General features: G+C 44.2%; 1 protein-coding gene across 2 annotated transcripts in view; it reads right to left on the reverse strand.

Moving 5' to 3' along the window:
* Positions 1 to 14,792, reverse strand: part of BANP (BTG3 associated nuclear protein) — a 124,277-nt gene that overhangs the window by 68,600 nt on the left and 40,885 nt on the right. For both annotated transcript variants that reach the window (XM_070761832.1, XM_070761831.1), the window contains exon 7: positions 4,222 to 4,461. In XM_070761832.1, the coding sequence (XP_070617933.1) occupies positions 4,222 to 4,461 (240 nt within the window). The remainder of the gene's footprint in view (positions 1 to 4,221; positions 4,462 to 14,792) is intronic.

The following is a 14,792-nucleotide window of genomic DNA, read 5'->3' on the forward strand; positions in this document are numbered from 1 at the left end:
TCACAGAGAACGGAGCCAGGCTACCATATTTTCCACCCTTGTAGGGATTCATCATCACATTAAAGATGGGTTTTAATAGTACGGCTTCTTCTGCGCCCATCTGAGAAAAGTTTGTCTGCATTTCTGCCCAATTTTGGTCCCAAATTATTCCACCCTAATTCTGCTTGCTCTCCCATTGGCCCTCTCCCAACACTTCCATTCCTACAACTGTCCATAGAGAAACAAGCAAGCTCTACTCCATGATGGCGAACCTTTTTTTTCCTTCGGTTGCTGAAAGAGCGTGGGCATGCGCTATGATGCATGCGCTAGTGCCCACACCTATTATTCAATGCCTGGGGAGGACGATAACAGTTTCCTCCACTCCCGGGAGGACCTCTGGAGGCCAGAAACGGCCTGTTTCCCAACTTCTGGTGAGCCCAGGAGACTCATGTTTCACACTCCCGAGGATCCAAGTCTCCCTTGGAGCTTCGGGAGTGTAAAAGCATCCTCCCCTATCCCCCTGGAGGCTCTCTGGAAGCCAAAAACACCCTCCCAGAGACTTTGTGTCAGCCCAAAATCAGCTGGCCGGCACACACATGCACATTGGAGCTGAGCTAGGGCAAGGGCTCGCGTGCCAGCAGATATGGCTCCGCGTGACACCTGTGGCACCCGTGCCATAGGTTCGCCATCACTGCTTTACTCTATTGTTTTTTTCTCCAAAGCATGGGCCATGTATTTTTCTGGACTATGGGCTGATGTGGGGGAAGACTGGGTCTTAGGTTCTGACTTGCTTGAGAAAAGGAAGTTTTTCATCTTCTCTACTGTGTGTCAGCCCAAGAATGGGTGACCGGCATCACGGCCCACTTCCAGTTCATCGTAACCGGACACCCGTTCTCTGCCACCGAGGGATCCTTGGGTAAATTTCCCAAAAGAGAAAAGCTACATGAAGTCCCAGGATGAGAAAGATGTGCTGAAATTCTATAGTCTCTGGCAGCACAGCGGGAAATGTCCTCCCATCCTTCCCTCGTTGGCTGTACTTTTATCTGGCTCTGAGCGAAGGCTGGACCTGATCCCATTCACTCCAGATAAGATGCGGTACCCTTGCTCAAAGTCCTTAGACATTTTTCGGTCAGGGAAGGGTACATTATTCACAGAACTTGGCAGAGGAAAGGCCCTGTTGATGCTGGAGTCAACCCCTTCCCCGTGTCTTCCTCTTAATGAAATAAAAATAAATCGGTGCGCGGAATATACAAATTTGCCAGAAATAGCAAGAAATCGGAATTTGCACAAACACCCTTAGCCTTTCAGCTGGGCTTTGGATAGACCTCAACCTCCATTGACAAAAGGTCTGTCTCGTGACACTGGGAGTCCTCGACTTACACCAATTCATTGAGTGACGCTTTGAAGTTACGACGACGTTGAGAAGGGGAGATTTAGGGCCGTTTTCCATCCTTATGACCCCTGCAGCATCCCCAGGTCACATGTGATCAAAATTCGGACACTTGGCAAATGATTGATATTTATGACAGCTGCAATTTCCTGGAGGTCACATAACTCCCGTCGGTGACCTTCTGAGAAGCAAAGTCAATGGGGAATCCAGATTCACTTAACGACCATGTTACTCACTTAACAAATGCAATGATTCACTTAACAACTCTGGGCAGAAAAGCTGTAAAGTGGAGCAAACTCACTTAATGAATGTTTCACTTAACAACAGAAATGTTGAGCTCAATTGTTATCACGATTCAAGGAAAGATTAGGCAGACAGGCCTGAGAAATCTATTTATACTTACGAGAGAGTAAAACTAGATTTTCAGGGACAAACCCCCCACCCCCCCACCCCCGTTAACCGCTGCCTATTGGATTTCACTACTCTAGAAAATCTTTCTTTAGTAGCCTTGGTGGAAGGAGCCTTGAACCATCTCCTCCGCCTGCGTCCTGCCTTCCCTGATCAACCACCCGCTGCCATTATGGGAAACGACTGAAGGAAAACATACACCTCGAAAGATTAATAGCTTTGTGGGAAAGCTTATGCACAATATCAAGAATTCTTAATAAGCATATTTCCCCTCATTCGGGAAGTGCGGCTGCGGAATATTATATACTTTTCAAAATATTTTCTATTAAATACAGATTTGGTTGGGGCTTTTTTCCCAGAAAGAGAAAAGGATCAACAAGGATCTTTCCACTGACGGGTTGAAAGACGAGACTTAACCGAAAGGCAACTTGGCAACCCTGCAGTTGCCCTGGCGTCCAGGGTGAGAAGAATGCTTTCCCACCGGTGGCTGGAGGAAAGGTAGGTGAGTGACAGCGTATTCAGTGGGGGCATTGATTCATCAGTGCTTCAGTTCAGACAAGGCTTCCTCAAAACATGACTCCTGACCCAAACCATAAGCTTCCAGACAGAGATGTATGGTTTAGATCAACTGTCTGACTTAGTTTTCTACCCTTTCCGCATTAATCTCCCTAAATTCATAACTTCTGGAAAGAGCACCATTCTCAACCCTTTATCTAGGATTGTGAAATGTGGTTTGCCATTCCAAGCATCACAATGGAATAGACAAAACTTTCTTAACAATATTTTGGAATGGTGAACTCATTCAGAATCATTGCTGTCCCTTTCTCCTAGAACAGAGGTAGGCAACGTTGGCTCTTCTGTGACTCGTGGATCTCAACTCCCAAAATTCCTGAGCCAAACATGCTAGCTCAGGAACTCTGGGAGTTGAAACCCCGATGTCATAGAAGAGCCAGTTTTGACTACCCCTGTGCTAGAACACAACTCATCTGGGTGACATTTAAGTAGACCCCATACCAACATGCACAAGGGGAATCTCTGGCGCAGCTTCAACATTGCCTTTCAAAACCAACTTTCCTCAACCTACTCTTAAGATCAACAGATTTCCATCCCAACTGCCGACCCTCAACACTGAGCCAGCTGCCTTATCGCCACTGGACAATGGGGCCTATCCCTGAATCTATTTATATTTCTTTTAACATGCAGCAGCATGGAATGAGGGAGCTGGATCCGACATGGGATAGCGAGAGAGCCCATCTGAAACATAGAAACATAGGAGTCCGATGGCAGAAAAAGACCTCATGGTCCATCTAGTCTGCCCTTATACTATTTCCTATATTTTATCTTACAATGGATATATGTTTATCCCAGGCATGTTTCAATTCAGTTCCTGTGGATTTACCAACCACGTCTGCTGGAAGTTTGTTCCAAGCATCTACTCCTCTTTCAGTAAAATAATATTTTCTCATGTTGCTTTTGATCTTTCTCCTAACTAACTTCAGATTGTGTCCCCTTGTTCTTGTGTTCACTTTCTTATTAAAAACACTTCCCTCCTGGACCTTATTTAAACCTTTAACCTATTTAACTGTTTCTATCATGTCCCCCCCTTTTCCTTCTGTCCTCCAGACTATACAGATGGAGTTCATTAAGTCTTTCCTGATATGTTTTATGCTTAAGACTTTCCACCATTCTTGTAGCCCGTCTTTGGACCCGTTCAATTTTGTCAATTTTGTAGGTGAGGTCCCCAGAACTGAACACAGTACTCCAAATGTGGTCTCACCAGCGCTCTATATAAGGGGATCACAATCTCCCTCTTCCTGCTTGTTATACCTCTAGCTATGCAGCCAAGCATCTTACTTGCTTTCCCTACCGCCTGACTGCACTAGATGAATAGCATTGGAGACTTTTCAGCTTTTTCTAACTTAACTCAATAACTGCTGAGAGTGGCTTCCTCAAGAAATGGCCATTTTTCTCAAGGCCGGTCCCTCCACTTCCGTGGTCTGCTGGAACAGCTCAGCCCCCCCTGTAAGTCCAATCTGCTGAAATGGGATTTGCTTCTCATTCATCGGAAAAAGCTAAGCATCCCCTACGTATTTATCTCGAGAGGAACAAAAACCAGAAAACCGGCCAATTTCAGGGTTACAGCAAAGGGGAAACTGTTGGGTAATTTTCCTAGACTGACAAAACGTTTGTGTTAGAATGCAGCTGTGGTGTGTCGGTCGAATCTCCCACCGAGTCAAGCCAAGTGCATTTTTCTAGCTGATTTCTGTGGGACGGATTCAGACTGCAGGTCCAAAAGACAGGAACTGCCCCTCGCCACCGAAAAGAAAAAAAAGACCTATCGGCCACCACACTTGGGACAACCATCCCCCAAATCATTGGAAACCTCTGCTGTGCTTATGGGGTGGGGGTAGATCTCAAGGCCCAGGGAGAGACCCAGTACTCACAACGGATGCCGTAGATCATGAGAGGGTCCAGTTGCTTCTTGCCGTGCTTCCCTTGGCCAGAGAGGTTAGAGATGGCCTGGATTTCCCGGTGGAACAGGTAGTCAAGCAACGTCAGCGCCATCTTCTCGGCCGTCCGGCAATTGGTGCTGATGTGGAGCATGTCCGCCGGCGTGATAGGGCAGCGCACACGCATCTCAGGATTGTTTTCGTCCCCAAGCCACGTCCCGCTAGGATAGTCCTCTAGAAAGAAAGAGAGGGGAACAGGGGGCTTTACCTCCCGCTGAAATCACAACGTTGCCCTGGGTCAAAATCGAGGCCCTTTTGAAGACCTTCTTCCTACAGTTCCTGCAGGGGGAGACGAACCTCTTTCTTGGTCCAGTTGGGGCAGAACAGGAAATTAAGATCACCTGCTACATGCAAGAACCATGATCACCATAATCGCACTGCAGGCCACTAAAAGCTGACTGCTAGATCTGCAGGTCAGCGGTTCAAATCTCATCACCAGCTCAAGGTTGGCTCAGCCTTCCATCCTTCCAAGGTGGGTCAAATGAGGACCCGGATTGTGGGGGGACAATAGGCTGGCTCTGTTTAAAAAGTGCTATTGCTCACATGTTGTAAGTTTGTTTGTCTGTCTGTCTGTCTGTCTGTCTACCTATCTACCTACCTACCTACCTACCTACCTATCTATCTATCTATCTATCTATCAGATTTGTATGCCGCCCTTCTCTGTAGACTCGGGGCAGCTAACAACAATAAAACAATATAAACAAATCCAAGAATTTAAGTTAATTTAAAAACCCTAATTTAAGAAACCAATCATACCTACAGACATACCATGCATAAATTCTATAAGCCTAGGGGGAAGGGAAATTTAAATTCCCCCATGCCTGACGACAGAGTGGGTTTTAAGGAGCTTACAAAAGGCTAGGAGGGTGGGGGCAACTTTGATATCTGGGGGGAGTTGGTTCCAAAGGGTCAGGGCCGCCACAGAGAAGGCTCTTCCCCTGGGTCCAGGAAAACGACATTGTTTAGTTGATGGGACCCGGAGAAGGCCAACTCTGTGGGACCTAACTGGTCGCTGGGATTTGTGCGGCAGAAGGCGGTCCCGGAGATATTCTGGTCCGGTGCCATGAAGGGCTTTATAGGTCATAACCAACGCTTTGAATTGTGACCGGAAACTGATCGGCAACCAATGCAGACTGCGGAGTGTTGGAGTGACATGGGCATACTTGGAGAAGCCCATGACTGCTCTCGCAGCTGCATTCCGCACGGTTTGAAGTTTCCGAACACTCTTCAAAGGTAGCCCCATGTAGAGAGCGTTACAGTAGTCGAGCCTCGAGGTGATGAGGGCATGAGTGACTGTGAGCAGTGAGTCCCGGTCCAGATAGGGCCACAACTGGTGCACCAGGCGAACCTGGGCAAACGCCCCCTTCGCCACAGTTGCCCTGGGTCTAAGGAGAAGGGCGACATTTTAAAAAATCGAATAAACAAACAAATAAATATTAGGGTCAAACACACACATTCATTTTTCTTTCCCTTGCTTTCTGCAACCTCAAAAACCATGGAGAATTTTGTTTCTGCACCTGTTGCCATTCTCCAGGCCCTCAGGAGCCTGTTGAAGGCAACCCACAATTGTCTTTGTTGTCCACAAGAGCCTTGCAGAGCAGGACAGGGGTGGCCTTAGTTCTAAGGCTGTTAAGGGGGAATCAATTACAACAACTTGCTGGTTGCTCAAAACTGCTCGAGAAGGAAGAGGTATCATGTCAGGCTCCAAGTGCAGAGCACTGAACCACAACAACTGGAGCAAGAAGCTGACTCAGCATTCGCTAGGAACAATTGGGAATGTGCAGCATTTGCGAGCACAGAAGAATGGTAATTTATTTGATTAATTGCACACAGGGCTCATTAAGTGAAGGCACTAGATGGCTCCCAAATAGAAATGGGTTTTTTCTTAAATTATTTTACCCTACTGGAATGGAAGTCTGCATTGTTTCTGAAACATTAATCAAATGGGTTGGTTTACCTCTTCTAGAAATGAATCACTTTGGTGATGAAGAGCACTATTTTATTATTATTATTATTACATGGGTACGTGGGGTGTTTTTTTTTAACATGTCAACACTACAAACAATTTACGTCCAGCGCAAGAGAAACTCAAAAAACTCCACCCAGCCATGTGGAACTTCCATCCCCAAAGTTCAGTAGTGTTTGTTTAAAGGGAAATTTGGCATCTACGAGACTCATAAAATTGCTGAGTCACCCAAAACCAGAATATAATTACTTTAAACTGCCTAATTAAGGAATCTTCAAAGCAGTAAAGATGGCCCAATTATCTGCTGATACCCAAGGGGGCTCAACTTGCCATCTTTCTGTTATGGACTGAGTCAAAATAATACTAGGGTGCAATGTACTTTCCAAGCTTAGCTTGAAATAATCCTGAGTACTCATCAAAGGTAGGAAGTACATCCAAGCATCAAAGAAGTCTACCTCCAGTTTTGCTTTCAATGAAGCATTCACCACATTGCCATGTAGAAGGAGAGAAGCACCTAAATGCCTCCCATTCTATATACCCACATTCATGGGAGTTCTTGATGATCTCTACACATGGTTGATGGATTGAAGCATCAGCACCCTGCAAGAACCCCATCCAGGGCTACTCCATAGTTCAACCCTAAGCTAAAAATATTCCTCTGTTCTTTTGCACAAAGAAAACAATTTTTGCACAGAAAATCCTTTGTGGGCGCATCACTTCTGATATTCTTTAACCTGCAAGGCCAGGGTCCATCTGCTGATTCGACACCCTGGTTGCTGCTTCTACCGGAATATAATATGACTGCTTGACTCTTTACTATATCCTCTTCATTACAGGGAGAAACATCCTTTCCACCTACCTGACAGACAAGAAGCAGGGACAAGAAACTCTAAAAACAAAACCACTCCCAGGGTGCCATCAATCAACCCTGTTAAACAGATGGAAAGTACACCGAACACCTGCTTATGTCAATATTTAGAGAATCATGTGTACGATGAACAGAAACAACCGAGCCTGAGAGATACACCAAAGGCAAACAGCACAGAAATAATAAATGGCTAAAAAATACAAGGGCTTCTCTCCGGAGCAATTAGCCAAGAGGGTTTTTGTGTGTGTCTAGTCTCCATCCATCAGTTGACTTGACTTTGTGAGGGTAGAAGAAGAGACTGTGGGGGCCGCTGAAAATTAGCCGCCAGAATTTATTGTTTAGAAACCCCACAAAGGCTTCCCGGCTTGACCCAATCAATTTCCCCTGACCACGGCAAATATTCCTTTGGTTCAACCAGTCCAAGCTGATAAAGAAATCCATAAGATTAAAAATCTCTACTCAAAACCCTTAATGTGTAAGTCTGTCTTTCTGTGTGTGCATAAACTAGGCACATGTATAAAATTCGTACCTTCATTTGGTATGTTGCCTTTGATACCCGCTAAGCGCATTGAGTTGCCAGCTGAAGTTAAAATACATTTCCTTTGTTTGTGAGCCACATCAAATAATGCTGATTTCAAACAATTTAAACAACATGTAAATTCCTTTCAGCTGCTTCCTTTCAAAACAGTTGTGATCCTTCCTCCTTTCAAAAACTGCTTTTCATCTGGCCTGATGCTAGGAACAGAAAGCTGTGTGGGGATATGTGTGGTATGCAGGGGAGAAACTTTGTTTGCACGTTCTATGCAAGTAACAGGAAGGAAGGAAGGAAGGAAGGAAGGAAGGAAGGAAGGAAGGGAAGGAAGGAGGGAAGGAGGGAAGGAGGGAGAGGAAAGAGGGAAGGAAGGAGGGAAGGAAGGAGGGAGGGAGGGAAGAAGGAAGGAAGGAGGGAAGGAGGGAGAGGAAAGAGGGAAGGAAGGAGGGAAGGAGGGAGGGAGGGAAGGGAGGGGGGAGGGAGGAAGGAAGGAGGGAAGGAGGGAGAGGAAAGAGGGAAGGAAGGAGGGAAGGAAGGAAGGAGGGAGGGAGGGAAGGGAGGGAGGAAGGAAGGAGGGAAGGAAGGAGGGAGGGAGGGAGGAAGGAGGGAAGGAGGGAAGGAGGGAAGGAGGGAAGGAGGGAAGGAGGGAGAGGAAAGAGGGAAGGAAGGAGGGAAGGAGGGAGGGAGGGAAGGGAGGGAGGGAGGGAGGAAGGAAGGAAGGAAGGAAGGAAGGAAGGAAGGAAGGAAGGAAGGAAGGAAGGAAGGAAGGAAGGAAGGGAGAAATCTAAAACCCTAAAGTTCTCAGTTCCCCTTCTTCAAATTTGGGAGAAGTGTCCGTTTCATAACAACCTTCAACGCCACCACAGAGATGGCAAAAGAGCTGCTGCTCCAAACCATTTCAGATTTTAGGCAGCAATTTTGAGAAGCAGACAGATAATTGCTATGCTTGCCCAGCCTAATGTAGGTTGTACTTATCTAATAAAAGCTGTATTTAGTTGTAAGCAGATGACCTAATTTAATCTTGCATTTTCTGCTTTTGAAAAAGAGAGAGTGGCCCACCAAGACGCCCTAAATACAGAGAGCATCACTCTTGGTGGTTTACTCGGGATATCTTCCCCGTGGAAGGCAGAATTAATGGAAGAAAAGGGCCCCTTTCCCCCTATAGGAACTTGGACGCCAACTCTGGGAATGCCAGAGAGAGGAACACAGCCAACATTGGCTGGCTGAGAATTTGGGGGAACAATTCTGGTTCTGCTTATCTGGAGGGAACCAGCATGTGGATGCTGCCTATCAGTCACATTAGTGTCGCCACGGTTAGGAGTACAGTGTTCCCTCGATTTTCGCGGGGGATATGTTCCGAGACCACCCGTGAAAGTCGAATTTCCGCGGAGTAGAGATGCGGAAGTAAACACACTATTTTTGGGTATGAACAGTCTCACAAGTCATCCCTTAACACTTTAAACCCCTATATTACCATTTCCCATTCCCTTAACAACCATTTACTCACCATTATTACTGATATTCACCATTGAATAAAACACAGTGATCCTGATATTTATAAACATAATTATTGATTAACAATAATTATTTTTTTTGCAATAATAACGCTGATTAGCCGAGATTTTGGCCAATCAGCAATGGCAGACGAAAGTTTGGCAATGATGTGGTATAGAAAAAAATCCGCGAAGTATTTTTAATTAATATATTTTTTTAAACCGTGGTATAGGCTATTCGCGAAGTTCGAACCGGCGAAAATCGAGGGAACACTGTATTCTAGTGATCAAATCATGATTTATCAAATTATAACAATCTAATTATGATTTACAATCAGTGCAAACCAGAAATGGATTACTGGCCCATCTGCAAAGTATTAAAATATATAAGTTAGCTTGGGGCCCTTCACAGGGCTATATTATTAACTATATTGCATGTTCAAATTGAACAGCCCAGCACAGTAAAGCAGCCCTATGAAGTTTTGCAAGCAAATTGGGTGCACTTAAGAATTAGTACCTGACTTCTTTAAGCATTTATTTTACGTTTCCCAGTCTAGCCTGCAAAGCCACAATTTTCCGATGAGCCAAATGCTAACCAGACCCTACCCTGCTTGTTTCAAGACCGGCCCAAGCCAACTAGGTATTGCCATCATTGTGAGAACACTTTATTGTGGAAAATATACTGGAAAGTGACCTTTGAAGAGCTGTTGGAAAACTCTCCAACCAATTTATAAAGGGCGGAATGGGATCCATTCCCAGCTAATCCATGACCAAATTAAAATGACACTTTGAAAAGTGAAAAACAAAAATGCAACGCTGAAGTGAAGTCCATCTATTTCGGGAAAAGGGGGGACAGAATGAAGAAGGCTCATTAAAACCAACCTATTAGCAAAGAGTGAATATTGTAACTGTCTTGGAGCAGAGGAGTCCAGGAACCGCACAAAAAGGAGTTCTATTACCATAGATGGGTTGCGAAAAATTTAAGCGTGTAAGTGGCAATGCAAGAAACGATAATTACGGAAAGATGTATCCAATTAGAACTAAACGGAATGGAAAAACAACTTAAGAAGTTTTTTAAAAAATTACGAGAGAGAGGAATGAATCAGGCAAAGCCTGCAACTCAGAAATTAGCAAGACATATTCAGTTTTCTTCATTGTAGCTATGAAGTTGGGTCTGCAAACACACTAATACCTGGTAAGGGTCACCGCCCTGGGTTCAGAGCAGCCCCCGTGGAGGAGATCCTGAGGGTCTTGACTACCGAAAGTGATATCAACTCTTTAAGGATCTGTAGGACCAACGGAAGGTTGCAGGTTTGAGCGCATTCCAGCAACATTGTCCACAGCAATTCTCCAACCATTGTGCTTTACCATGGAAATTGGGAAGAAATAGGTGCACCCCGAGACCTCCCTGCATGCTATCACAAAGGGAGGACAACTAAATACCTGTCAGGTGTGTGTGTGCGTGTGTGTGTGTGTGCACGCATTTGCACTTGTGTGTGTGTCTGGATATGCCCTAGGCTGTTCCATTTTATGTATGGTTTGTCTGAGATGTATGATTGTTTTTTATATTAAGGGTTTTAAATTGCTTTTAACTATTGGATTTGTACTGTTTTGCTGTTGTGAGCCATTCCGAGTCTTCGCAGAGGGGCGGCATACAAATCTAATAAATTATAATAATAATGATAATAATAATAATAATAATAATAATAATAATAATAATAATAATAATAAAAGATCTCACAGACTGACTACAAGCATAGACATGGTGCTGTGGCACAGATGATCCACTGGAACCTGTGCCGGAACTACCATTTACCAGTGGCAAAGAACTGGTGGGATCATAAGCCCGAAAAAGTGGTCGAAAATGAGCAAACAAAACTACTGTGGGACTTCCGACTTCCGACTGACCAAATTCTGAAGCATAACACACCAGACATTGTGATTGTGGAGAAAAACAAAAGTATGGATCATCGATATCGCAATCCCAGGAGACAGTAGAATTCAGGAGAAGCAGCTAGAGAAATTAGTGAAATACGAAGATCTAAAAATCGAGCTTCAACGACTCTGGCATAAGCCAGTGAAAGAGGTCCCAGTGGTCCTTGGCACGCTGGGCGCAGTGCCAAAGGATCTCAGCGGACATTTGAAAACCATCGGAATTGACAAAATCTCCATCTGTCAATTGCAAAAGGCCGCTTTACTGGGATCGGCAAACATAATTCGCCGCTACATCACGCAGTCCTAGGTGCTTGGGAAGCGCCCGACTGGGGATGAAATACAAAATCCAGCATAGTGATCTCGTTTGCTGTGTTGTACTGACATAATAATAATAATAATAATAATAATAATAATAATAATAATAATAATGATGATGATGATGATGATAATATATTCAAAATAGAAAACATTGAAGAGCGGATGAAAATCAAACTCAATAGTCAACATTCTTTATACTTCTCGTGTTAATTTCCCCCCTTGTTTCTTCCAGACAATAGAAACGCTTATCAGAAGATCCTGGAAGGGGAAAAACACAGTGGGAGAAGTAGCTTTATTTCTATTTGAAGTTGCTTAAGCTCTATGCTCCTGCAAGCTCAGTCAAATCCCTGCGTGTCAGCTGGATTTTATCACTCCGCTCAGTCTAAGAAGGGCTTTCTTTATGCAGCATGAGTTTGATAAAAAGCATCAATTTTTATATGTGAGGCATTGAAATCCAGCCTTGTGCCTGTCAGCCTGACTGGCATGAAGCTTTGAGGCAAGAGATTAGGGATTTTTTCCTATGCCTCCACTATTTGAAGCTGTATCTTTGGACAGCTTCTGCAGAGGAATCGTTGAGTCTGTCATCTGCACCTCTACAACTGTCTGGTTTGGTTCTGCAACCCAGCAAGAGCGACAAAGACTTCAGAGGAGAATCAGGACTGCAGAAAAAACAATGGCTGCCAACCTGCCTTTCATCGAGGACCTGTAGACTGCACGAGTCAAAAAGAGGCTTTGAAAATATTTACTGACCCCTCGCATCCTGGACACAAACTGTTTCAACTCCGACACTCAAAATTGAAGGGGTCCAAAGACGGGCTACAAGAATGGTGGAATGTCTTAAGCATAAAACATATCAGGAAAGACTTCATGAACTCCACCTGTATAGTCTGGAGGACAGAAGGAAAAGGGGGGACATGATCGAAACATTTAAATATATTAAAGGGTTAAATAAGGTCCAGGAGGGAAGTGTTTTTAATAGGAAGGTGAACACAAGAACAAGGGGACACAATCTGAGGTTAGTTGGGGGAAAGATCAGAAGCAACATGAGAAAATATTATTTTACTGAAAGAGTAGTAGATCCTTGGAACAAACTTCCAGCAGATGTGATTGGTAAATCCATAGGAACTGAATTGAAACATGCCTGGGATAAACAGAGATCCATCCTAAGATAAAATACAGAAAATAGTATAAGGGCAGACTAGATGGATCATGAGGTCTTTTTCTGCCGTCAGTCTTCTATGTTTCTAAAACGTCGCTACAGAGCTCTGCACACCAAGACAACTAGACACAAGAACAGTTTTTTTCCCAAACGCCATCACAGTTACATTTTTGCTAAAGCCCAAATTCAGAGATGACAAACTTGGAACACGAGTAATAGCAGCATCTTTGGGCAGATCCAGACTTCCATATTTGATCTGACAGGCCCTGAGCCAATCTGAGGTGTGAATGGCTAGATTCTTTCCTTCTTGAGACTTCGCATTACCTTGATGTAAACATATACGGGCTGTTTGGTTAACTGAGTGTGTTATACAGGAGCAACATTTAAGTGACGCCATTCCCACACAACAATCCCTCCTTCACAATTAAATTCTTGGTCCCAGCCAAAGTAGAACTCCAACTTCCAACTCTCATTCCTGGTTAAATGCTTGGACAGTCATGTTCAGCACATTAGAGCAGTGTTTCCCAACTTTGGCAACTTGGAGATATTTGGACTTCAACTCCCAAAATTCCCCAGCCAGCAAATGCTGGCTGGGGAATTCTGGGAGTTGAAGTCCAGATATCTTCAAGTTGCCAAGGTTGGGAAACACTGCCTTAGAGGACCTTCCCTTGATTTCTCCAATGTAGCAAATAGAAACATAGAAACATAGAAGACTGACGGCAGAAAAAGACCTCATGGTCCATCTAGTCTGCCCTTATACTATTTCCTGTATTTTATCTTACAATGGATATATGTTTATCCCAGGCATGTTTAAATTCAGTTACTGTGGATTTACCAACCACGTCTGCTGGAAGTTTGTTCCAAGGATCTACTACTCTTTCAGTAAAATAATATTTTCTCACGTTGCTTTGGATCTTTGCCCCAACTAACTTCAGATTGTGTCCCCTTGTTCTTGTGTTCACTTTCCTATTAAAAACACTTCCCTCCTGAACCTTATTTAACCCTTTAACATGTTTAAATGTTTCGATCATGTCCCCCCTTTTCCTTCTGTCCTCCAGACTATACAGATTGAGTTCATTAAGTCTTTCCTGATACGTTTTATGCTTAAGACCTTCCACCATTCTTGCAGCCTGTCTTTGGACCCCTTCAATTTTGTCAATATCTTTTTGTAGGTGAGGTCTCCAGAACTGGACACAGTATTATTCCAAATGTGGTCTCACCAGCGCTCTATATAGCGGGATCATAATCTCCCTCTTCCTGCTTGTTATACCTCTAGCTATGCAGCCAAGCATCCTACTTGCTTTTCCTACTGCCCGACCACACTGTTCACCCATTTTGAGACTGTCAGAAATCACCACCCCTAAATCCTTCTCTTCTGAAGTTTTTGCTAACCCAGAACTGCCAATGCAATACTCAGATGGAGGATTCCTTTTCCCCAAATCCGATTTCTACCATAACACTGGCTGCTGGTTCACTCAGCATTATTATCTTTGGCCACGACAAGCTGATTGCTGGGGATTTGGTTGTTTTGGATGGTTGTTTTGTTTGTTTTTACATTATGGAGATGATTTATGACGATGACAGATCCTCAGATGCCATCAAGAAAACAGACCCAAGAAAAATGATCTCAATCTTTGGAAGCTGGGAGCCATAAATTATTTTGGCAGAACAGTGTCACTCAAGGGCTTCTCAGCACATGTAAAAAGTTACCACCAAATGTTTAGCAGGAGGAGAACTATGGCATTCTTGGGACAGTGGAAATCATTTGCAGGAAAATAGCCTTAGGAGATGTAAGGAAAGTCACACAAGAAGGGGAGAAGTTAAAAAAAAGTGGGGGGGGGGGCAAAGAAAAACCACGGTGTGCCACAAGGGTCTGTTCAAGTGCATTATTTATTCCCATCAAATAATGCTCTTGGGGGAAAGGAATCCTCCATCTGAGTATTGCATTGGCAGTTCTGGGTTAGCAAAAACTTCAGAAGAGAAGGATTTAGGGGTAGTGATTTCTGACAGTCTCAAAATGGGTGAGCAGTGCGGTCGGGCGGTAGGGAAAGCAAGTAGGATGCTTGGCTGCATAGCTAAAGGTATCACAAGCAGGAAGAAGGAGATTGTGATCCCCTTAGATAGAGCGCTGGTGAGACCCCATTTGGAATCATACTGTGTCCAGTTCTGGAGACCTCACCTACAAAAAGATATTGACAAAATTGAACGGGTCCAAAGACGGGCTACAAGAATGG

This window comes from Erythrolamprus reginae, chromosome 9 (genome assembly GCF_031021105.1).
Source record: "Erythrolamprus reginae isolate rEryReg1 chromosome 9, rEryReg1.hap1, whole genome shotgun sequence".
Classification (NCBI taxonomy): Eukaryota; Metazoa; Chordata; class Lepidosauria; order Squamata; family Dipsadidae; genus Erythrolamprus; species Erythrolamprus reginae.